Here is a 23,215-nt window from a genome sequence, read left to right on the forward strand (position 1 = left end):
ACCCAGCCCAGGTGGAGGGAGGGAAGAGAGGTTGCAGTCTTGCAGACGGGAAGGGTTATCAGCCAATCAGCACAACCTGGAGCCGAACGGCGGCTCTAGGCGTTACTGAGCAGGCGCAAACCCAACACCAGGTAGAGCTCATCTGCATAGGGAGGAGGGTTTGGAAGGAAAGAGGTGGAGCTCTAGCAGGGACCTATACAAGTCAGCTCCCCCTCCCACTCGCTCAAACCACGGACGAAACGGCGGCTGTCTGGACTGGATGATTGGGCAAGAGTCCTCCCGTCGTTCTTGCCAGGATTGGTCCAATGATTCTTTTCGAAGTTTGCAGCATCCAATTGAAAGACGGGGGCGGAGCTAAGGTGATAACCGAAGGGTTCCTCCGCGAGACTCTCACGGAAAGTAGTCCCCTCGGATACAGGTTAGCCTCAGCAGGTCTCTCTGGTCGGCGCGTCACCCGCAGCTACTGGTGGCTTCTCTCGAGCTCACCAAACCACTCCTGGTCCTGGGACGACGAGGTAGAGGCCCGGGAGAATTCGGGGTGCGCGTGGACACGTGTGGACAGCGGCGGCGTAGAGATTCGTGGAGTAACGCCGGTAGCGAGGAGGCGGGGCCGGCGATTTGAATCTGGCGGCGGGCGGCAGGCAGCGGCCGGGCGGAGGCGAAGGTAGGGATCGCGGGCGGCGGGGTTGGAGTTCCTCGGGCCGGACGAGGCAGCTCCCGGCGGGCGACTTGGCGGCCGACAGTTGCCTTATCGAGCGAACAGTCTGCACTGCACGACACTCCCCCGCGGTGGAGCGTTCCGAATAAACCCAGTGGGAGGAGAGCCAAGCTGCGGGAGTGAGAGGTAGGGCAAGGACCCTGGTCCAGCAGAGCTGCTTCTGGGGCGTGCTTCTCAGAAGCGTGTTCTTACTTACCCTGCTCCACGGATATAGTGGTCCTCCTGCTGCCTGAGCCGGGCCGCCCGCGTGCTTTCTAAAATGCAGATTTCTTGGAGCCCAGCCAGACCTACTTAATTAGAATTTTTGGGAATCCGCAAAGCTGTGTCTATAACAGGGTACCCAGATGATTCAGATGTTCGCCCAGGTTGAAAAGCCATGGCTTCTAGTGTGAGGTCTGCTTTGTTTCATCCTCAACAGCAGTTTCCTCCATTTCTCTCTTTTTTAAAAAGCTCTCAGATACGCTCGACATCTATTTTCATGCCTGTATAGGTTGTATTAGAATTCAGTCTTGAATGAGAATCTTGATCTAATCGTTAACTTGGAAATGAGGGGGTTTTTTTTTTTTCCTTTTTTTTTTTTTTTTTTTTTTTTAGATGGATACCAACTCAAAAGACAGCGAGCCTCTTGAAACCAAGGAGCCTGGTATTCGTGATACTGGTATGTAGTGATCTGTTGCCTCCTTGTGAAATGTAAGGTTTAGGTATTTGTTTTCATAATGATGTTTAGCCCTCACAATATGTTGTCTATTTCAGAAAATACCTCTTTCATTTCGGGAAACGGGAGGCTTGTAAGTCCTCAGAAGCATGCACCTGAAGGGACTCCTAATGGTTGCACACCAGATACTTTCAAGTCACCTTTGGATTTTAACACAGTAACAGTAGAGCAATTGGGAATTACACCTGAAAGCTTTGTAAAGAACTCTTCAGGTAAAAGAAGTTGTCCTTCTATTGCAGTGCTTTTAAAGTTTAAAAATAACTTTAACTCAGTTTTGTTCATCTGCTTTATCTCATTACTTTGACTCTGCAAACGTTCAATTAGGGACATTTCTGTAAATATGTACCATGCATCTAGCATAGCAGACTATCAGGTTCCTAGGGCACCCAGCATGATAACAGTCAACAGTGTGCTCTGTGCCCAAACTGGAAAAGAAGACATATGTGAGTCACTTTTTGACCTGACTCATGAGATATGGGATATGTTTACTCTAAGTAGTAATAAATTTTATGCTCACATATGGTAAAAATAAGAGAAAGTTGAAGAGCAATTAAGAAAGATTGGGGTATGCCTCTTTCAAAATCACAAACAAAATTGACTTGGGCTAATCTTCAAGGAGTAGAAATGAAATTCACCTGTGAAGTCAGATTTAGCTAAGAGAGGAAATAAACATGGAACTGGGATTAGATTGGAGAACAGCATTTAGAAATGGAGAGTGAGGGAAGGCTGGAAAGCCAGAGGGCACTAGACTAGATAATGCATGATGTAGACAAGACCACAGTGGTGTGCCATTCTGTGTTCCCTTCTCAAGAACATTATTCATAAATCTTTAAAGAAAAAACTAGATTTATTTTGTCCTCTTCAGCATATGCAACATAGTGTGTGGAAGGTGGATTGGTGTATCAGAGAAAAAAATGATCTTGAACAATTGAGAACCTGGGAGTACATGTGCCTAAGTGGAGAGCTTTCCTTTCAGTTCTTGGGGATAAGAGGACTAATTCAGAAAGAAGAGACGTTCTTAGTCCAAAGCAAGCTATTACCCATCCCTGTGTGCAAGAAATATGAAACAAAAATGGGAACTATTAAAATGTGTTCACGTGTTCATTCCATAACTCACTCTGATCAGTGCTTTCTATATGCCAGACACTTTCAGAATCATGGAATAAATCAATAGACAAAGATCCCTATCCGACTGACCATGTGTGAGTAATTTCGCCTATAATACTCTATTTAGATTTCTGTAATAGGTGTTTATGTGTTCTCTCTTAGGCTGGTATATTACAGGGAATTCAGTACATGATTACCAATGATTGCCTTGCTTTGTTCCAATTTAAAAGAGTTTTTGTTACAGGAAAGGCCTCATCCTACCTTAAAAAATCCAGACGACGCTCTACAATCGGCGCTCGGGGCTCCCCTGAAACAAACCATCTTATTCGTTTCATTGCTCAGCAGCGGAGTTTAAAGACGGCAGAGAAATCTTCTTTGACACAGAATTCCCCTTTTCTGGTATGATATTCTTCTAACTTATGTCATGAATTCTCTGGGGAGAATGTTTTGTTCTGTTACAAAGCTTTTGTACCGTGTTTCTACCTTCTTGTGCATCTCATCTGTTTTGGATCTGGGGAGATAAGGTTTTCTCTGTCTTACAGAGAGTGTTCAGTTTGCATTGATGGTGATGTTGAGCATGGCTAGGTTAAGAATTGGGAAATCCTGAATAGAAATGGTTTTCTAGAGGAGCTATTTTATTTTGCAGGGGTTTTTCCCGGTTAATGTTTTTCTCTACAATGAAGTGAGGCAGTGTTTTTCAACCTTTTTTCTTTTAATATTTTTTCTTTAAGTGTCTAATTTTTTTGACTCCTACATGTTGGCATGTAGGAGTAAGAGTTCCCCAGGACAAAATATATTTGGGATAACCTGGCAAAAAGGAAAAAATTACTTGTCTGCTAATGAGGAAGGATGTAGCTGTTTTTGCAGATTTTTATCAGAATAATCCATGTTCCTAAAAAGCCAAATAGTGTACAAGGGTTACAATGAAAGACAGTTAATCCTCCCTCTTCTTGAAGGACAGCTATTTATATTGTCTCTTTTGGTCCTGGCCTTCCTATTTTATTTTATTTTTTTAAGATTTTATTTATTTATTTGACAGAGACAGCGAGAGAGAGAACACAAGCAGGGGTAGTGGAAGAGGGAGAAGCAGGCTTCCCGCTGAGCAGGGAGCCCGATGCGGGGCTCGATCCCAGAACCCTGGGATCATGACCTGAGCCCAAGGCAGACGCTTAACAACTGAGCCACCCAGGCGCCCCCTGGCCTTCTTATTTTAAAATGTACTTATATAGCCACTTTATTTTTCGGTTTTAGAGACTATGCACAGGCTATGTAGTGTGGTGGTTCTCAGAGATTATCTGCCCATCCCTGGGGATCCCTGAGTCCCATTCAAGAGGCCAATGAGGTTAAAACGGGTTTTTGTAATAGCACTGAGGTGTTTGCCTTTTTCCACTATGTTGATGTTTGCACTCACAGTGCGCAAGCAATGGTGGGTAAAACTGAGCGCACCAAGCTGTCATTTTCCACACTGCTAAGCCTTCACAGGAAATGATAATGCCAGATTCATTTAATATCCTTGATGCAGTGAAAATTGTAAATTTTATTAATTCTCCCCCCTTGTGTATTATGTGTGATTGAAATGGGAAGTATGCATCAGGCACTTCCAAAGTACATACAGAAGTATGATGGATGTTTTGAAAAAAAATCGTGTGCATAATTGTTTTGAGCTGTGATCTGAACTCTGGCCACTTTTTTTCATGGAGCATCATTTTTACTTGAAAGAATGACGGACATCATGGTTAGTCAGACTTGGGAATGTGAACAATATTTTCTCAAAAGGAACCGTGAACCTGCCACTTCGAAGAGAAACTGAAATATTTCTTACTGATTAAAAAACTTGAGTTTTCAGGAGAAAATCAGAATTTTGGAAAACTTCTAGGCAGCACCGTGAGCTTGAGAACTTCCCACTGGCTAGACTTTTCTGATGAGATCAGTGGAGATATTAATGAATTTGATTTTTTGATATTATATAATAAAAGGGTATCAATATTTAGAAGATCTGCAGAAGTAAGTGAACCAATATTTTCCTAACAACCAGTGCATGCAAAATATACCCTCAAATGCAAGAGACTCGCAGATTTTAACATAACAGAATATGAGAAGTTCATTGATAGGATTTCATATTTGACATTGCAACTAACTTTTAGGAAATCTTTGTTGAGTTTTATGTTCCATGAAAGAAAGAATAGCCACAGTTCTGAAAAGCCTGTTAAAACATTCTTGATAGCTATAATGCACACGAACTAGGAGTCTTTGGTGTTTTCAATAATTTTAAGAGTGTAAAGACTTCCTGAGAACTGCTGTTAGGATAGGTACGAACATGGACTGTGGAGCTATTTGCTGAGGTTTGATTCTTGGCTTTATTATTAATTAATTGTGCCTTTGGCAAGTTACTTTTCTTTCTTTCTGTCTTTCTGTCTCTTAAGATTTTATCTTTATGTAATCTTTACACCCGTTATGGGGCTCAAACTTAAACCCAGAGATCAAGAGTTGGGTGCTCTATAGACTGAGCCAGCCAAGCACTTCAAGTTTGTCTCAGTTTTCTCACATATAAAATGGGGGTGATAATAATAGCAAGGTTTTTAATGAGGATGATTAAATTAGTAGAGATGAAGTACTTAGAACTGTGCCTGGAACATGGTATGCATTGGATTTACTATTGTTGTAGTTATTTCTGTGGAAAATGAGGATTTTGCTCTTACACCTCCTAGCCATAGCTATCCTAACACTGTCCCCTGTCCCCATCCTTCCAATACAATTATAATGTTTGTTTAAATTAGGACTTTGTGTGTGTTATTTAACCATGTAGATATTTTTCACAAACTGCCAGGTAGTATGCTATGGTCCCATTTCTTCTCTTACACAACTTTTGTTTTTCCTCTAGTTAATAAGTACTTTTTATTATTTTTTAGTTTAGTTTTTTATCACATAATTTCATCCCCAAACTTTGACAGATCTGTAAACCCTAAGGGTCTGTGGGTTCTTTTCTTTTTCCTTGGTGTTCTCTGTCTTCTGTGGCTTGCTTGCCATCTGGGTCTCCTGGACAGCTGTCACTGTGATTTCCTTTTCTTCTGTTTGGATTTTTCTGTTTCCTTGACCTAATATCTTTCTCTCTTCTTGTTTTACTATCTCATTTTTCTGGTGCCTCTGCATATCTGATGAAGTTTACTCCACTAGCACATTTAGATTTTGGTTTGTCTTAGTATAGAAATCTAGGTTGCACATATTTTCTATAAAAATGTTGAAGGCATTGCTCCATTGTTATTTTAGCTTATGGAGTTGAAGAATCCTATTCGTTCATTCATTCAACACATACTTTGATTCCCTATCTTTTGCATGGCCTGCTTTTTCATTTGAAGCTCTGTTCTTGATATTAAAGAACACTGTGGGCAGTTGGGGACATTATATTTTTATGGATGTTTTCTTCCTCCCCTTGCAGGATCTCTTTGCCTTCAGGTTCCATGTTGCTACCTAATTAGCTCAGGCTTTGTCTCATGCTCAAATATTTCTTCAGATGTCTGGTGATCCGTGACACTCTGTTCATTTTTAAAAGTGAGTCACTTTAAAAACTTGACTGAGAGAGCTCAATGGGCATGGTCTGGTTTCATCAACTGGTGGATTTCTGTGTAGACATGGCCACTTTTTCATTCCCAAGTATCAGAATTCTGTGGTTCTTTTTTTTGGCAGATCTGTTTTTTCTGAAAGGAATTCCTGGGGATATAAACCTGAGCCCTGGGACTCAGGAAGTCAAGTGTCAAAATGGAAGTCAAACTGTTCACTGAGAAGACTTGGACAGGTTCTGTTTTCAGTGCAGGCTCTCCTCTCCTCAGCTGTCTGTGGAGTCTTAAATCTCATGGAATCCTGAATCTCTGTGTTCCCTCCAAAATGTAAAGGTCCTTTCTTCTTTATGAAGAGACCTGTGGGTTCAAGTGCTACTGATACCCTGTTCTGAGTCCTGTCCTTGACCCTGGTTTTCAGAAATACCTGATGCTTTAAATACCTGAGCCTTTCTGGGGTCTGCTGCAAGTCTGCTTGTTTCCTTTTGTCAGAATGCCCTAAAGAATCCCTGTCGGTTTCAGCTTTCTCTGACCTAAGTCCGTTTTTGTTTGTTGACATTCCATGTCTGCTGTTGGTATTTCTGTTTTTTTTTTTTCTTTTCCTTAAGGGTATGCCTACAAATATATGTGTGTGTGTGTGTGTATGTGTATGTATATAGAAATGTACATATGAAAACACCCCACACCCGTATCATGTGATTATGCGTAGTAAAAGAATTCCTTGAATATATAGCTCTAGTATCTAGCACTGTTAAAAGTAAGGGCTTTCCACTTGAGCAGTTTTTATGGACAATCAGTGCTGTCCTTTGATCTTTCGAGATTTGCCTCTATAGTAAATACCCTTGGTGGCTCTACTCTTTCAGTTCTCACCCTATCTCTTCTTCCCTTACTCAACAAATTTATTGACTGCATAAATAATATTAGTTTACATGTTCTAATTTACTGAAATGTTCCGCAAATATACTAGTAGTACTTGTTTTTTTCTTTTTGTAAAGTGTAAGGGCCTCTATGCTTACATAATTCATCTCTTATTTTCTCCACCTTCTCTTGCTTTGTTTTTTAACTTTTTTTTTTTAAGATTTTATTTATTTATTTGAGAGGGAGAGAGAGAGAATGAGCAAGAGCGCAAGAGCAGGGGGAGGGAGAAGCAGACTCCCCACTGAGCAGGGAGCCCAACGTGGGGTTCGATCCCATGATGCTGGGATCATGACCTGAGTTGAAGGCAGATGCTTAGCCAACTGAGCCACCCAGGCGCTCCAACCTTCTCCTGTTTTAGAGGAAAAGTTGAAGGGCAGCCATTCTCCATCTCTTCTCCACTACTCTTGCTTTCATTCTTGACTATTTCAACAAGCACGTGGATGATCGTCCACCATCCCGGCAAGTCAAGCTCCTGGACTTCTGTAGCTCCTATGATCTTTTCTACCTCAGGCATCCGCTTACGTGGTTCCTTGCTACTGTATCACCTTTGAGATCTTCTTGCAGCCCACCTCACTCTGACCCACATTTCATCTTTCCAGTGCACTTCACAATTCTCTCATCTTATCGAAGCCTCCAGACTATTGATCTTACCACACTTGTACTGTCTACTGCTCACTTTATGTCTCTCTCACCCTTACCCAGTCTAGATCTATGTTCTAACACTTTGAAGTTTTCTTACAAACACGTTTTTCAAAGTTTTAAAAATTTATATAAATAAAAATATTACATATGCACATTGTTTAAGGAATCAGTTAGTACTTGAGGATTTATTTATAAGAACAGTGGTGTGCAGCTACCTTTTTCCCGTGTTTCCATTTCCGAGGCTCTCATTTTCAACTTTTGTAGCTGTTGCTTTGATAGCTGTTTTCATATCTCTTAATAAAATGCTTGCTCTGTTTTTTTTTCCTTGCAATTCCTTTTTTTTAAATTGAAGTCTAATTGAAATACAACATTATATTAGTTTCAGGTGTACAATGTACTGATTCAAAATTTTATACACAGTTGAGCCTTGAACAATGTGGGGGTTAGGGGCACCAACCCCCACGCTGTCGAAAAATCTTAACTACTTGCAACCTACTGTTGACCAGAAGCCTTACTGATAACACAGTTGATTAACACATATTTTGAATGCTACATGCACCGTGTACCGTAAAGTATACAATAAGCTAGAGAAAGGAAAATGTTATTAAAAAAAAATAATAAGAGGGCGCCTGGGTGGCTCAGTTGGTTAAGCGACTGCCTTTGGCTCAGGTCATGATCCTGGAGTCCCGGGATCGAGTCCCGCATCAGGCTCCCTGCTCAGCAGGGGTCTGCTTCTCCCTCTGATGCTCCCCCTCTCATGCTCTATCTCATTCTCTCTCTCAAATAAATAAATAAAATCTTTAAAAAAAAAAATGAGAAAATACAGTAACAGAATTGTATTTATTGAAAAACAATCCACATATAAAGTGGATACTTTCAGTTCAAACCCATGTTGTTCAAGGGTCAGCTGTGTTCCAAATTGATCACCACCATAAGTCTGGTTAATATCCACTGTATAGTTACAAATTTTTAGGTGTGTGTGATAAGAATTTCTAAGATCTATTCTTAGCAACTTTCAAATATAGAATATAGTAGTATTAATTCTAGTCACCATGTTCTACATTACATCCTTACGACTTATTTTATAATTGGAAGTTTGTACCTTTGACTCCCTTTACCCATTTTGCCTACTGCCTCTGACAACACCAGTCTCTCCTCTGTATCTATGAGCATCTTCTTCCTTTCTTTCTTTTTAAACTTTGAGATTCTGCATGTAAGTGCGACATTATAGTATTTGTCTTTCCCTGACTTATTTCTCTTCACATAATGCCCTCAGGGTCGGTCTATCCATGTTGTCACAAATGGCAAGATTTCCTTCTTTTTTTCTGGCCGAAAAATATTCTATTGTGTATATATACCATATCTTCTTTACCCATCCATTCATTGATGGGCATTTAGGTTGTTTTCATATCTTGGCTATTGCAAATAATGCTGCAGTGAACATGGGGGTACATATATCCTTTCAAGTTAGTGTTTTCATTTTCATTGGATAAATACTCAGAATTACTGGATCTTATAGTCATTTTACTTTTAATTTTTTGAGGGACCTCCATACTATTTTCCATAGTGGCTGCATCAATTCACATTCCCACCAACAGTGCATGAGGGTTCCCTTCATATCCTTGCCAACACTTACGGCTTTCTTTTTTTTTTTTTTCCTATAATAGCCATTCTGATAGGTGTGAGGTGATATCTCATTGGGTTTTGATTTGCATTTCCCTGATAATGAATGATATTGAGCATCTTTTCACGTGTCTCTTAACCATCTGTGTCTTCTTTGGAAAAGTACCTATTCATATCTGCCCATTTTTAACTTGGATTGCTTGCTTTTTTGCAATTGAGTTACATGAGTTTTTTTTTTTTTTTAAATAAATCTTTAAGATTTTATTTATTCACTTGACAGAGAGCACAAGCAGGGGGAGCAGCAGGCAGAGGGAGAAGCAGGCTCCCCGCTGAGCAAGGAGCCCGATGTAGGGCACGATCCCGGGATCCTGGAGTCATGACCTGAGCCAAAGGCAGACGCCCAACTGACTGAGCCACCTAGACGCCCCAAGTTACTGGAGTTCTTTATATATTATATCAACCCTTTATCAGATATGTGATTTGCAAATATTTTCTCCCATCCAATAGGTTGCCTTTTTGTTTTGTTGATGGTTTCCTTTCCTGTGCAGAAGCTTTTTAGTTTGATACAGTAAATAACATTTGTTTTCGCTTTTGTTGCCTTTGCTTTTGGTGTCAAATCCAAAAACTCCTTGCCAAGACTGATGTCAAGGAGCTCACCACCTATTTTCTTTTAAGATTTTTATGGTTTCAGGTCTTTCAAATCTTTCATCCATTTGAGTTAATTATTGTGTCTGGTGTATTGTGGTTCAGTTTCATGGTTTTGAATGTGGCTGTCCAGTTTTCCCCATTTATTGAAGAGACTGTCCTTTCCCCATTGAATGTTCTTGGCTCTTTTGTCTTCTGTTAATTGACCATACACATGTGGATTTATTTCTGGACTCTTTGTTCTGTTCCATTTCTCTGTGTGCCTGTTTTAATGCCAATACCATGCTGTTTTGATTACTATTGCTTTGTAATATAGCTTGAAATCAGGGAACATGAAGCTTCCAGCTCTGTTCTTTTCAAGATTGCTCTGGCTATTTCACAGTCTTTTGTGATTCCATACAAATTTTAGGATTGTTTGTTGTATGTCTTGGTAAATGCCTTTGGAATTTTGTTGGTAATTGCATTGAATCTATAGATTGCTTTGGGTGGTACAGCATTTTATTTTATTTTTTTAAAGATTTTATTTATTTATTTGACAGAGAAAGACACAGCGAGAGAGGGAACACAAGCAGAGGAGGTGGGAGAGAGAGAAGCAGGCTTCCCGCCAAGCAGGGATCCCGATGCGGGGCTTGATCCCAGGACCCCGGGATCATGACCTGAGCCAAAGGCAGACGCTTAACGACTGAGCCACCCAGGCGCCCCTGGGTAGTACAGCATTTTAATGATATTTTTCCAATCCATGAGCACAGAGTATCTTTCCATATATTTATGTCTTCAGTTTCTTTCATCAGTTTCTTACGGTTTTCCGTGTACAGGTCTTTTTTTTTTTTTTTTTAAGATTTTATTTATTTATTTGAGAGAGAGAATGAGAGCGCACATGAGAGGGGGGAGGGTCAGAGGGAGAAGCAGACTCCCTGCTGAGCAGGGAGCCCGATGCGGACTCGATCCAGGGACTCCAGGATCATGACCTGAGCCGAAGGCAGTCGCTTAACCAACTGAGCCACCCAGGCGCCCCCGTGTACAGGTCTTTTACTTCCTTGGTTAAATTTATTTCCAGCTATTTAATTCTTTTTAATGTAATTGTTTTCTTAATTTTGGTTTCTGCTAGTTAATTATTAGTGTATAGAAACACAACAGATTTTTGTATGATGGTTTTGTATCCTGCAACTTTACCGAAATCATTTATTCTAATGGTTTTTTAGTGGAGTCTTTAGTTTCCTATATTTAATATGCCATCTGCAAATAGTGACAGTTTTCCACTGTGGATGGTGGAGAATTAGCCTTCTTTCTTCCTTATACTTTCTATCATACATCCACATGTGTACTTCCCATCCTCTACAACTTCCTAATAGTTGGGTTACATAAGTATCAAGTGTTTATATTACTGTGACCACATAGGTCATTTTGAGCTCATTTTTCTTCTGCAATTATGTTATCCTCCTTTTCTTTTGGGTCATTTTCCATTAGTACAACAAATCTTAATATCTCTCTTTAACTCCTCCTAGACCTCCATGGCATCCCATTTCTGTTCCTCTTCATCACAGCAAAACTCCGTGAACATATTGTCTTTCCTGTCTTGCTCCTCTTCCCTTCTCCCATCCCCTCCGCGACTGCTGGCCACTCCAACTGGGCTTTTGTTTCTACCACTCGGTCAAGAAGACTCTTGTCACCGCTGATCCCTTGCCAAGACAAAGATTAAATCTAAGTTTGCATTTTACTCAGCCTTTCCCCAGCTTTTGATATATTCGACCACTCCCTCCTTGAAACACTTTCTGCACTTGGTTTCTGGGATTCCGTACTGACCTAATTTTCCTTCTGTGTTGTTGGTCATTCCCTGTGTGTTTCATGTGCTAATTCTACCCCTTCTAGTTTTTCCTCAGAAATGCTTGAGGGCCCCACGGTTCCCCGAGGGCCCCACGGTTCCCCTCTGCCCCCTTTTGTTTGCTTTCCTTAGGCAACCTAATCCCTTTCCGTGGCTTCTAGCATCAGCTGTAGACTGACTCCAAAATGTCTAACTTTGGCCCAGAGCTTCCTAGAACTCCAGACTTTGTGAAATATTCAGTTGCCTATTCAACATCTTCACTTGGGTGTTTTAATAAGCATTTGGCCCCAACCAAACTGTACATTTCTTCTCCCCACCAGATCCTCCAGCCCAATTCCCAGTCATAGTACGTGCCACCATTATCTAGTTGTTCAGGCCAACTACCTATCAATCTTCCTGGTTCCTTTCTTCCACATCCAGCCCATCACTACCTATCAGAAACCTTTCTGTAAGTCCTCATGTCCCACAGCTCCACTGCTATAACCCTAATGTGAGTCCTGCCTAGATTACCAACTGCTACGTCTTTTTTTTTTTTTAAAGATTTTATTTATTTATTTATTAGAGAGCGAGCGAGAGAGAAACAGCATGAGAGAGGAGAGGGTCAGAGGGAGAAGCAGGCTCCCCGCTGAGCCGGGAGCCCGATGTGGGACTCGATCCCAGGACCCTGGGATCATGACCTGAGCCGAAGGCAGTCGCTTAACCAACTGAGCCACCCAGGCGCCCCCAACTGCTACGTCCTAACTGGTCTCCTCACTTCCCTCCTTCCCTAATCCACCCAGCATCCCACAGAGCCGTCAGAGATAGACTCAGATCATTTCTTCTGCTGCTTAAAACCTTCCAATGGCTTTCTCTTATGCCTTGAATTAAACCCAGACCCCTTCTTTGAAGCCTCTGTCACCCTTCCTGATATGAGCCTTGCCTGCCATTAGCCTCATGTCCCCATCTCCTTCCGTTTCCTGGTCATGGTGGCTTTTTTTCCTGCTGTATCCTGTTTCCATCTTAAGCTTTTGTTATTGTAGAATGCCTTTCTCCTCCTACATCTTTGCTCCACCACCACTTTCTCATTGTTTTGGTTTCAGCTCAGCTATTGCTTGAGATAGGATGCTCTTCTGACTCAAGTCAAAGCAGCACTTTTACTTCATCATGTTTCTTTTTCATCTTCTCACTAGCACTTCTTGTACCTGAAACTATATTAATATGTTTTCAGAATTTCAGTCCAGAATGTAATCCGCCGCTCCCCCCCCCCCGCCCCCCGCCATGTCCTGAGCCCTTGGAACACTATCTGGTATGTGGAAGGAATGTTGTTGACTGACAAGGTTCATAAGACAAAAGAAGAAAGCAATACATTTTGAATGTTTCATTTCCCTTGTATATTCCTGGTCTCCATCAAGAAATAGAGAAAAATGATTCAAACTAGGGACCTTTCATTTGTTTTAGGCAGCATTTCAGAGTGCTTTAAATTTCTAGGACATTAAACCTACCCCTACCGTGTTCACATAGGAGTACAAAAAAAAGCCCATTGGAGGTAAATTGTATGAGTTTGGGATAATCCGTTTCTTTTCTCCATATCTCCTGGAGAAGAGTTGGCCACCAGCTTTTTATGAGTGTTACGTGTTATGTCATAAAGGTTTTACATCAACCGTATTTGGATTTAAAATACTCTATTATGTAACAGTCTGCTTTGTGAATGTATTTAACTGGGAATAGAATCAAGTGTGCGAGTAGATCCAGCATCAAACATGGCTTCAAGCTTTTAACTGATTTTCCTCCATATGATATCATAAAGGGAGGTAATTTTTTACTTTTGTCTGTTGGTGTAATTTTTAAATTGTTACAAGCTCCAAATTAGTGGAAATATGTTAGTCTAAATAGTAAAGGGGGAAAAAAACCTGGATAGAGAACTTAATGATATATGGGTAACAGAACTCTCCAATTATATGTTACTTGCATGTATCTGGCACTTCGGTCCCTGCCAGTGTCAATTTCATTTGATGACTCCTTGGCTAAAACCCTGTTAGAGTTTCCAGAGCGCTCTTGTGCTTAAACCATCTAACTGTTCAGCTTTGTGGTTTTCGCGAATGGTCAGCGTTTAGCGATAAGGAAGTAAGGTCCCATGAACTCAGGAAAATTTAGCTGGGGAGAGGGTAAGTGTGAAGGTGGGTGTCTGAGCTGCTACAGAACATCTGTGTCTTGTCCTGGCCTCTTGGGGAGAGGGTGTGTATGGATGGAAATAGGCAGTCAGACTAGCTTGGATTGAACATTTTTGTGCTCAACTTCTTTTCCTTTCCAGTTTGATTCGCTGAGGCTGTCTCAGGTTATGGACTCTAAAAGAGAGGCCTTAAGCTCCCCAGAAAGAATCCTTTTAAAGAGTTGTTTAGCCCCCAAATATTTGGGGATGTGTTTTGCACGGGTGCTTTTTTAAAGCTCTTCCCCACCTACTCCAGACTTCTGTCATGTGCATGCCCTGACTAATAACAGTATTGATCCAGGCTGTAGCTACACGTCTAGACATACCAAACAGCTGTTCTCTGTGCTCGGGTTAAAAACCGAGGGAGGAGCAGAGGAGAAACTAGGATGATGGCAGCACCCGAAATATTCAAACAGAATATACGTGATTCAAGGGAGAAGAGGCTCTGCAACACTCATTTATTACCTCTGATCTTCAAATAGCCTTTATGTATTTTGTCCTGGATGCAGTGGTTATAGGCCTAGAATAGAGACACTGTGCTTGATGTCATTTATAATACCCTCCATGTCTCTGTATTTTAACAGGGCAGTCCTGTACTATATCGAAATGTTAATTCTTTAAGGGAGCGAATGTCTGCCTTCCAGTCCGCTTTTCACTGCATAAAGGAGAATGAAAACATGATTGACCGTCCTGAATTCTCAGAGGCAGAAGGAGAGTTCAAGACCACAGGCTCAAGTGAGTAGAAAGAATTTAGTCCGTTTGGACTTCAGGATTTATTCAGACAAGCACGTGAGGTATGAAAAAGATTTAGTTTTACAGTGTGAAGGCAGTCTTTTCTAAGCAGAGCTGTATTTTTAAATGGAGGCTAACATTTAAAATTTGGGAAATTTCACACAAAAATTTAGATTTCTGGTTTGTCTTGAAAAAACCTGATTTTTCAGGCATTCCTGAGCCTACAATTCCGCATGGCCACAATTGAGTTTTAAATGTTAACGCATCAGAACCGGTTGGTTGGTTTCGTTGTTAGAATAAGGGCATGTGACAAATTTGAGCATTTAAACCTTGATTTTTAGAGGTTGCTTATTAAGCTTGGCAAGCATTTCTATGAATAACAAACACCCAACCCTGATGTTATAAAAAGATATATCTAATCTGACATCTTAATAGCCTGTCCCCTTCTTTACCATAACTTTTAGATTGTAATTCATTTGGTTACTTTCTCCTGTCACTTCTGATTTTCCAATCACAAGGCATTTGAAACACCAGAATTAGACAAAATCTTGGCATTACCATAATCATCATAACCATTCCTCTGGTGTTTTGCACCCTGAGGTTCCAAATGATTTTGTTTTGGTTTCTTGAACCTGAATTTTCAAGTACATTTCAACATCTCCTCACATGCAGTGCACTGTTACTCAAGACAAGTCCCGTTCATCTACCTCTCCAGTGCGTGACCCACTCCGATGTACTCATTTGTGTTTGTAGTTTGTAACTTACCTATTCACTTCTGACCTGCATTTTAAATTATTTTACTGACATGATTGCTCTAGTTCTGCAGACAATTAAATTCACTTTTTGTAGCTGGGAAGAACTGAGGCACATTTTGGCTGTATGTTTCATAAAATCATACACAGTCAAAGCAGAACCCGTATTAGAACATAACCACATCCTTTAAAATGTTCAAAAGAGGGGCCCCTGGGTGACTCAGTCGTTAAGCATCTGCCTTTGGTTTCAGGTCATGATCCCAGCATCCTAGGATTGAGCCCCACATCGGGCTCCCTGCTGAGTGGGGATCCTGCTTCTCCCTCTCCCTCTGCCCCTCCACCTGCTCACATGAGCTCTTTCTCTCAAATAAATCTTAAAAAAAAAAAAAAGTTCAAAAGAAAAGGTTTCATTGTAAATTTTAAAATAGAGTGAGATGATATATCAGAAATGGAAATGCATATTAGCATGTCTTTGTACATTTTTAAAGTCTAGAAAAAAATTTTAATAATGTTTATTATCCTTTTAGTAGTGATGTTCTCTTACCTTTCAGTTAGATTTCTTTTAAATAGAAAAATGTACTTTTTTTTTTTTTTTTTATTTGACAGAGAGAGAGAGAGCGAGAGCAGGAACACAAGCAGGGGGAGTGGGAGAGAGAGAAGCAGGCCTCCTGCCGAGCAAGGAGCCCGATGTGGGACTCGATCCCAGGACCCTGGGATCATGACCTGAGCCGAAGGCAGACGCTTAACGACTAAGCCACCCAGGCACCCAGAAAAATGTACTTTTAATTGATAAAGTATTTAGATTCAAGCATTACATTTTAGTGAAATTATTATGTGCAAAATTTAAAAGTGATATAGTAAAAGAAAGTATTTTTGCCTGTGTTATGTTTATACATATAGCCAAAAAAGAAAGTCTTGGTGAATGTCAAGAATCTGAGTTCCCTGCGAACTTATCATCCAAACGTCGAAGGATATCCTATCAGAGCGACTTTGATGAAAATCTAACTGATGCGGTTCAGATATTCAGTGGTGTCACTTCTCCTAATACAGGCAAAATGTGTGCTGTTGAAACTGCTCCTGCAGGTTTTTCTGAGGTAACTCACTGACCAGAATCCTAGGAAAATGAAGCTTTGGTTTTCCGGCTAGACTGTTTTAAGACTGTCAGAACCCTTTTTCAGCAATGGTACCTTGTATTTTTATATTGTAGCTGAGTTTTAAAGTATGCTGTGTGTGTATGTATGTCCTACTTGTTAAGTTTTTTTTACTGGTGGTTAGCTTATTGGTTAGACAGTTTTGATTAATATGTTGCTTTTGGTTATGAAAAACACTTAATGAAAATATTAAGCCTTGTGGTCTTCTGCTTGCGAGGTATTGTTCTAGATACTGATGGTACAACTGTGGGGGAATCATGGTCCTGCCCTTGAGCAGCTTTTAGTCCGCTGGAGGAGGCAGACACAGGAGCTTATTATTTACACAACTGGCAAATCAGTTGAAGATTCTGTATGGGCTGTGCAGCTCATGTCTGGGGGGTCTTGCACTTCTGGACTTTCTGCCCCTAACTGGTTTAAAACTGGTGCTATTTAGCAATTTCTCCTTTGCTCTGCTCACTTCTTTCAAGTAGGTGTAGGGATTTTTGTTGTTTATAACTACCTAAAGCCTGTTAAGATTATCAAAAGATCTTAAGCAACGTGAATTAAATACTACTATTGAGGATCCTTGACCTTCAGTCCCATGTAAACAGGAAGCTGGTTCTCTCATCACTGGCTTTCCTTGCTTTAGTTCTGGTGTGACACAGCTGGTTCCCATGTCTTTAGTGAGAGGAGACCCCTGACACCATTAGATCTGAAACTTTTTTTCTGTAACTTCTCTGTCACACAGATTCAGTAAATATCCTATTGATCTTATTTGGACTGGCATAATAAATGTTTGATAGTAAGATTCTTCGGGGTCCAATAAGTTTTGTTTGTAGCTTAGAGTCACTTATAATCTCTGCTCCCTCTGCTTTTTTCTAGTTGATATGAAATCATCATCTGGCAAAACCAGTAGTTTCTCATCAGAACTTTGATTATTTGGACATACACCATGATTTAGAAATGGTGTCCACATTAATAAGAATGTGTTTTCTATCCTAGCCATTAATGATTTTCCTATCCTAGCTATTGATACCTTTTTTAATAATTGCATAACATTTTTTGTTATTTTTTTTAAGATTTATTTATTTATTTTAGAGAAAGGGTGTGGGAGAGAGCACGAGTGGGAGGGGTAGAAGCAGAGGGTGAGAGAATCTCAAGCAGACTCCACACTGAGCATGGAGCCCGGCATGGGGCTCGATCTCACAACTCTGAGATCATGACCTGAGCCAAAACCAAGAGTTGGATGCTTAACCCACTGTGCCACCCGGACACCCCCATTTTTCGTTATTTTTGAGAATTTCCCCCTTTAAAATTAATCAATATAGTTTTCTAGACTTCAAACAATGAGGCAACAAAAACAAAATGTTTGAAAACAAAAATGTTTCATGCATTTCCTGTTCTGATTTTTGTTCCTTTGTTTCCCTTCTCCTGTCTTTTTGGGGGTTTATTTGAAATACTCTTTTTGGAGATCCACTTATCCGTTAACTTATCCTATAAACTTTTCCTAGGGAGCTGAAATTTGTTTCGTAGGATGTTTAGGCTGCAGTTACAGTGAGTAGTCTGTTTTTAGTTCAATTCTTGTATGCTTTCCTAATGATAAGAAATGATTGATTGGTTTAACATCAGATTCCTAGATAATCTGTAATGCTTAAATCTTTACAAAGATCTCAGTACTCCTGTAAGTAATAAGACTTAATATTTCTTTAATTTTATCCCCCCCAAGAAATCTTTTGAATCTGGTTTAACACAGTCTGGATATTTAGTTGGAGAGTCTGTTTCACTTTCCGAGCTCACAGAGGCTTCAAGTGGTAAGTATTTAATCTTTCCTTAGTACGCAGTTCACCTGTTGAAACATATGTTCAACAGACATTTATGGTTGGTTTACCTATGTGCTAAACTTCGGGAAAACTGAAGCAGTGCCGGAGCTCTCAGTCTAGTAGAAATGTTTCCGAATTCTAGTTATAGGAGAGATGACTTTTTTTTTTCTTAAACTGCAACTGATAAGAGTGAGTGAAATATTTCCAAGTTGACAGAATCTGTTATAAAAAAACAGGATGAACATGTAACATGTATTCTGTAAGAGAAAACACTACATGTGTGTTGTTTTTGTTGTTGTTTTTTAAGTGTGTGGAAAGGGACCAGAATTCAAAACTTTCCCCAAATCAGTATGTTTGTATTGAGTGAAAGTCACCAGTAAGGTATTAGGTTTACTATCGACCTACCTGTGTCTTTATCTTTAAAGTAAAACTTAGAGACATATAGTTAGGTCTTGCTTTTTTATCCATTCTGAGAGCCTCTGCCTTTCCATGGGGATATTTGGCCCACTAACCTTTCAAGTCATTATTGAAATGGTTTGATTTATAAATCTACCGTTTTTGGGGTGCCTAGGTGGTTCAGTCGTTAAGCGTCTGCCTTTGGGTCCTGGGATCGAGCCCCGCGTCGGGCTCCCTACTCCACAGGAAGCCTGCTTCTCCCTCTCCCGCTCCTCCTGTTTGTGTTCCCTCTCTCACTTTCTGTCTCTGTGTCAAATAAATAAATAAAATCTTAAAAAAAAAAGATCTATCATTTTTTCATGCATTTCCTGTTCTGATTTTTGTTCCTCTGTTTCCCTTCTCCTGTCTTTTTTGGGGTTTATTTGAAATACTCTTTTTGGAAATCCACTTATCCATTATCTTTTATTTATTTTTTAATATTTAAAATTTTTTAAAGTAAGCTCTAATCCTCACATGGGGCTTGAACTCATGTCCCCGAGATCAAAAGTTGCTGTAAGTAATCAAAAGTTGCTGGACTACTGACTGAGCCAACCAGACGCCCCTACACATTACCTTTTAAACTATACCTCATTGCATCTTTTTTGTTAAGGTTACCCTAGGGATTGCAAGATACATCCTTAACCTTTCAGTCCACTTAGAGTTGATATTGTACAACTTTATGTAAAAGTGTGATATAATGATTTATAAAAAAGTATATATTGGTTATCTAAATGAATATTGAATGAATAAATATTAATAATATTCAGATGACCAAATACACAGTTTTCCAATAGATCTGGTCTTCATCCACAGTTCCTGAAAATACTTTATAGCTATAAAGGTGACATGGGTGTCTTACTACTACTAATGAAGGTGACTTTTGGTCCCCACCCGGCGGGGGGGTGGGGGGGGCGGAGCTGGTTGCCAGGAGGACCAAACCATGTGATTGGAGGATGGAACTTTAAGCCCCACCCCTGACTTCTGAGGAGGGTACTGGGGCTGGAGGTTGAATCAGCCAATGACGTTATCGGTCATGGCCATGGAATGAAGCCCCTATAAAAATTCAGAAACACAGGGTTCAGAGAGTGTCCTGGTTGGTGAACACATGGAAATGTGGGGAGAGTGTTACTTCTAGAGAGGTCATGAAAGCTCTGTACCTCTTCCGCAGACCTCTCCTTTGTTTTCATCCTCTGGCTGTTGATTCGTATCCTTTCTCATTTCCTTTAATAAACTCGTAAACACAGTGTTTCCCTGAGTTCTGTGAGCTGCTCTGGCAAATTAAAAAAAATTAAAAGAACCTCTTTTTTAAAATTATTATTATGTTATGTTAATCACCATACATTACTTCATTAGTTTTAGATGTAGTGTTCCATGATTCATTGTTTGTGCATAACACCCAGTGCTCCATGCAGAACGTGCCCTCTTTAATACCCATCACCAGGCTAACCCATCCTCCCACCTCCCTCCCCTCTAGAACCCTCAGTTTGTTTTTCAGAGTCCATTGTCTAAGAGAACCTCTTGATTGATAGTCACTCAGTCAGAAGTTTAGGTAGCAATCTGGACTTGTGACTGGTACCTGAAGTCCAAGGAGGAGGTTGTTGGAACCTCCAGTCTGTAGCACGTCGGTCAGAGGCACAGGTGACAGCCTAGGACTTGGGACTGGCATCTTAAATGGGGTTTGGGGAAGTTCTTGTAGGACTGAGCCCTTAACCTGTGGAACCTGATACTGTCTCTGGGTAGGGTCAGACTTGGGTTGAATTCTTGGATACCCTCCTGGTGTCTGAGAATTGCTTGGTGGCACTGTGTAGGAGAATCCCTTCCCCCAAGTTAGCATTGGGTCCTGGAACCCAAAAAGAGTTGGTGTTCGGGGAAATAGATCTAGACAGTTTGTAAAGTTTCTATTTCCTGTCCACCCACCCATGTCTTTTATGGTCTTTTACACTATAGATATCCTCTATATTACTTTTATATTCATTTTAAATCCCGCAGTGTTTTTGCTTTACACAGTATGTTTCATGCAGTGTTTTTCTTTTATATCAACATACGTACACATAAATAATTAGATATAATTCAAAATTGACCTGGGCCTCATGGATTTGTATTTGCTAAATCTGGCAGCCCTAGTCAGGAATGACTGAGATAAAGTTCCCTGGTGCCCCTTCGTCGTCCCTGGCTGCTTCTGTCACTGAGAGAACGAAAGATGTCTGAAGCAAATGGCCTGGGCCACTCACCACCACACGCTAATGCAGCTCCGAACAAGCGTGCCCCTCCCCCCTTTCCTCCTGTTATAGTAGATCCTCTGTCCTCTGATCCAAGGCCAACCCCTTCATGGTGGTCCCTTCCCTCTTTGAGGACCTTCTGCCTGAGGTGTCCCCTCTTTTCTGAGTTGTGCATTTCTCCCATTAACATACAATGTGCTTTATTATCTGCAGTCTTAAACTGGCCCTTGTCCCCGGATTTCCTTCCAGCCAAAACTCCATTTCCTTGCTTTCCTCTATGGCAGAGCTCCCTTTAAGCACAGGTTGCACTCGGTCTCCTCGCCTCCCATTCTTGCTTGCTGCAGCTCCAAACAGGCCTTGGTCACCGCTTCATTGCCATCTGTCAGTCACTCCAACAGACCCTCTCCTCAGGGTCCCAGCATGGCAGGCAGAGCTGCCAGTGCACTCCTGGGAGAAACCATTTCTTCGCTGGGCATCGGGACACCATTCTCTCTTGTTTTCCCTGTTTAATTCACCATTCCTTATTTGTCTGTTTTTTCTTATTCCTTCTCTTCCATCCTTTAACTGTTAAACATTTGAATGCCCTGGGTTTGGTGCTTGGACTTTTTCTCTCTGCACTCACTCCCTAGGTGATCATGGGCATTCCCACAGCATTCAGTACTGTCTGCATGCTGTTGACTTCAAAATTTAAATACCTGTCCTTGGCCTCTTTCCTGAACTCTTAAGTGCCCAACTGCCTTTTCTGGTCTCCATAGGAATGTCTAATAAACATCTCAGACTTAACATACTCAAAAAGGTCTTGACTATTTTTCCTTCTCTAGTCTGCTCATCTTTTTTTTTTTTTTTTTTGGTCTTTCATCTCAATTCACCCAATTGCTTGCATCAAAAACCTTGGAGTAACCTTGGCTCCCCCCCTTTTAAAGGTTAAACTTGCAGGGGCGGACAGGTGGCTCAGTCGGTTAAATGTCTGGCTCTTGATTTCGACTCAGGTTGTGATCTCACAGTCCTGGGATTGAGCCTGTGTTGGGCTCCACACTCAGCGGGGGGTCTGCTTGAGTTTCTCTCTCTCTCTCCCTCTCTCAAATAAATAAAGTTAAACTTCAGTCCCATTAACAAATGCTGTTGGTTTTATCTTGACGGTATATCAAATGTCTAACCACTTCCCACCTCCTAACTATTATCACTGTGGCCCAGGCTCCCACCTTCTCTTGCCTGGGTGGTTTTGTGTTTCCTCTTATGTGCTTTCCCTGCTTCTATCCTTGCTGACTCCCCTCTTTAGAGTCTTCAACATGGTGTCCAGGGTGCTCCTTTTAAAATCCTAGCTACACTATGTCATCCCCCTTCTCAGAATCTTTCATTGACCTCCCACTGTACTTAGAATTGTACCCAGTCCACACCTGACCTAGTCCTTAGCCTTCTCTTGGAGCTTCTTAGCTCTCTTCTCCTTGCTCACACTGTTCCAGCCACACTGGCCTTGTTCTGCCTCTTGTGTCTGGTACATTACCATCTCAGATCTCTGCACTTGGCTTCATGCATGTAAGGTTCTTCCCTAGATATATGCATGGCTCACTTCCTCACTTCATTCAGATGCCTGCTTGATCCCTGAACATCTCAAAACAGCAACTCCCCCCTCCCTCTTTATCCGGCCATATCCCCTTAATTTCGACATTATTTCCTTTAAAGGCACATATTACTACTTATTATCTGTACATTTCTTTTACTTTTTATTTTGAGGTGACTGTAGAGTCACATGCAGCTGTACAAAAATCATATCTAAAGGGTTTCAGTGTCCCATCCCGCCAGGTTCCCCACGGGGTAACATCTTGGGTAGCGGTCATACAGTGTCACAAGCAGGAAATTGACACTGATACAGTCCACTGACTTTTTTTCAGATTTCACCCATTTTACGTCCATTCATTTGTGTGTATATTTAGTTCCATGTAATTTTATCATGTGTAGACTCATGTGACCACACTGCAGACAAGATCGGGAACAGTTCCAGCACAGGGGTCCCTCACACTGTGCTTCCCGTCAACAGCCATAGCTCCCTCTCTCCTTTTCCCCCTCCCAGGTGTTTTATATTGTCTGTCTGTCTCCCAAAGTATCGGAGATTTTTGTGTTTTATTCATCGTTGTCTCTCTAGCACCTAGAAAAGAGTGCCTGTCACATCATAAGTGCCCAATATGTATTTGTTA

At 41.0% G+C, this 23,215-nt stretch overlaps 1 protein-coding gene across 1 annotated transcript in view; it reads left to right on the forward strand.

Annotated features, from left to right (window-relative positions):
- The first annotated feature begins 198 nt into the window (after positions 1-198).
- Positions 199-23,215, forward strand: part of CDCA2 (cell division cycle associated 2) — a 47,354-nt gene continuing 24,337 nt past the window's right edge. The window contains exons 1-7 of the mRNA XM_035022588.1: positions 199-515; positions 1,313-1,376; positions 1,472-1,645; positions 2,785-2,939; positions 14,517-14,667; positions 16,317-16,510; positions 18,273-18,357. Coding sequence (XP_034878479.1) covers positions 306-515; positions 1,313-1,376; positions 1,472-1,645; positions 2,785-2,939; positions 14,517-14,667; positions 16,317-16,510; positions 18,273-18,357 — 1,033 coding nt within the window. The 5' untranslated portion in view covers positions 199-305. The remainder of the gene's footprint in view (positions 516-1,312; positions 1,377-1,471; positions 1,646-2,784; positions 2,940-14,516; positions 14,668-16,316; positions 16,511-18,272; positions 18,358-23,215) is intronic.

This window comes from Mirounga leonina, unplaced genomic scaffold (genome assembly GCF_011800145.1).
Source record: "Mirounga leonina isolate KUSES-001 unplaced genomic scaffold, KU_Mleo_1.0 Mir_176, whole genome shotgun sequence".
Classification (NCBI taxonomy): domain Eukaryota; kingdom Metazoa; phylum Chordata; class Mammalia; order Carnivora; family Phocidae; genus Mirounga; species Mirounga leonina.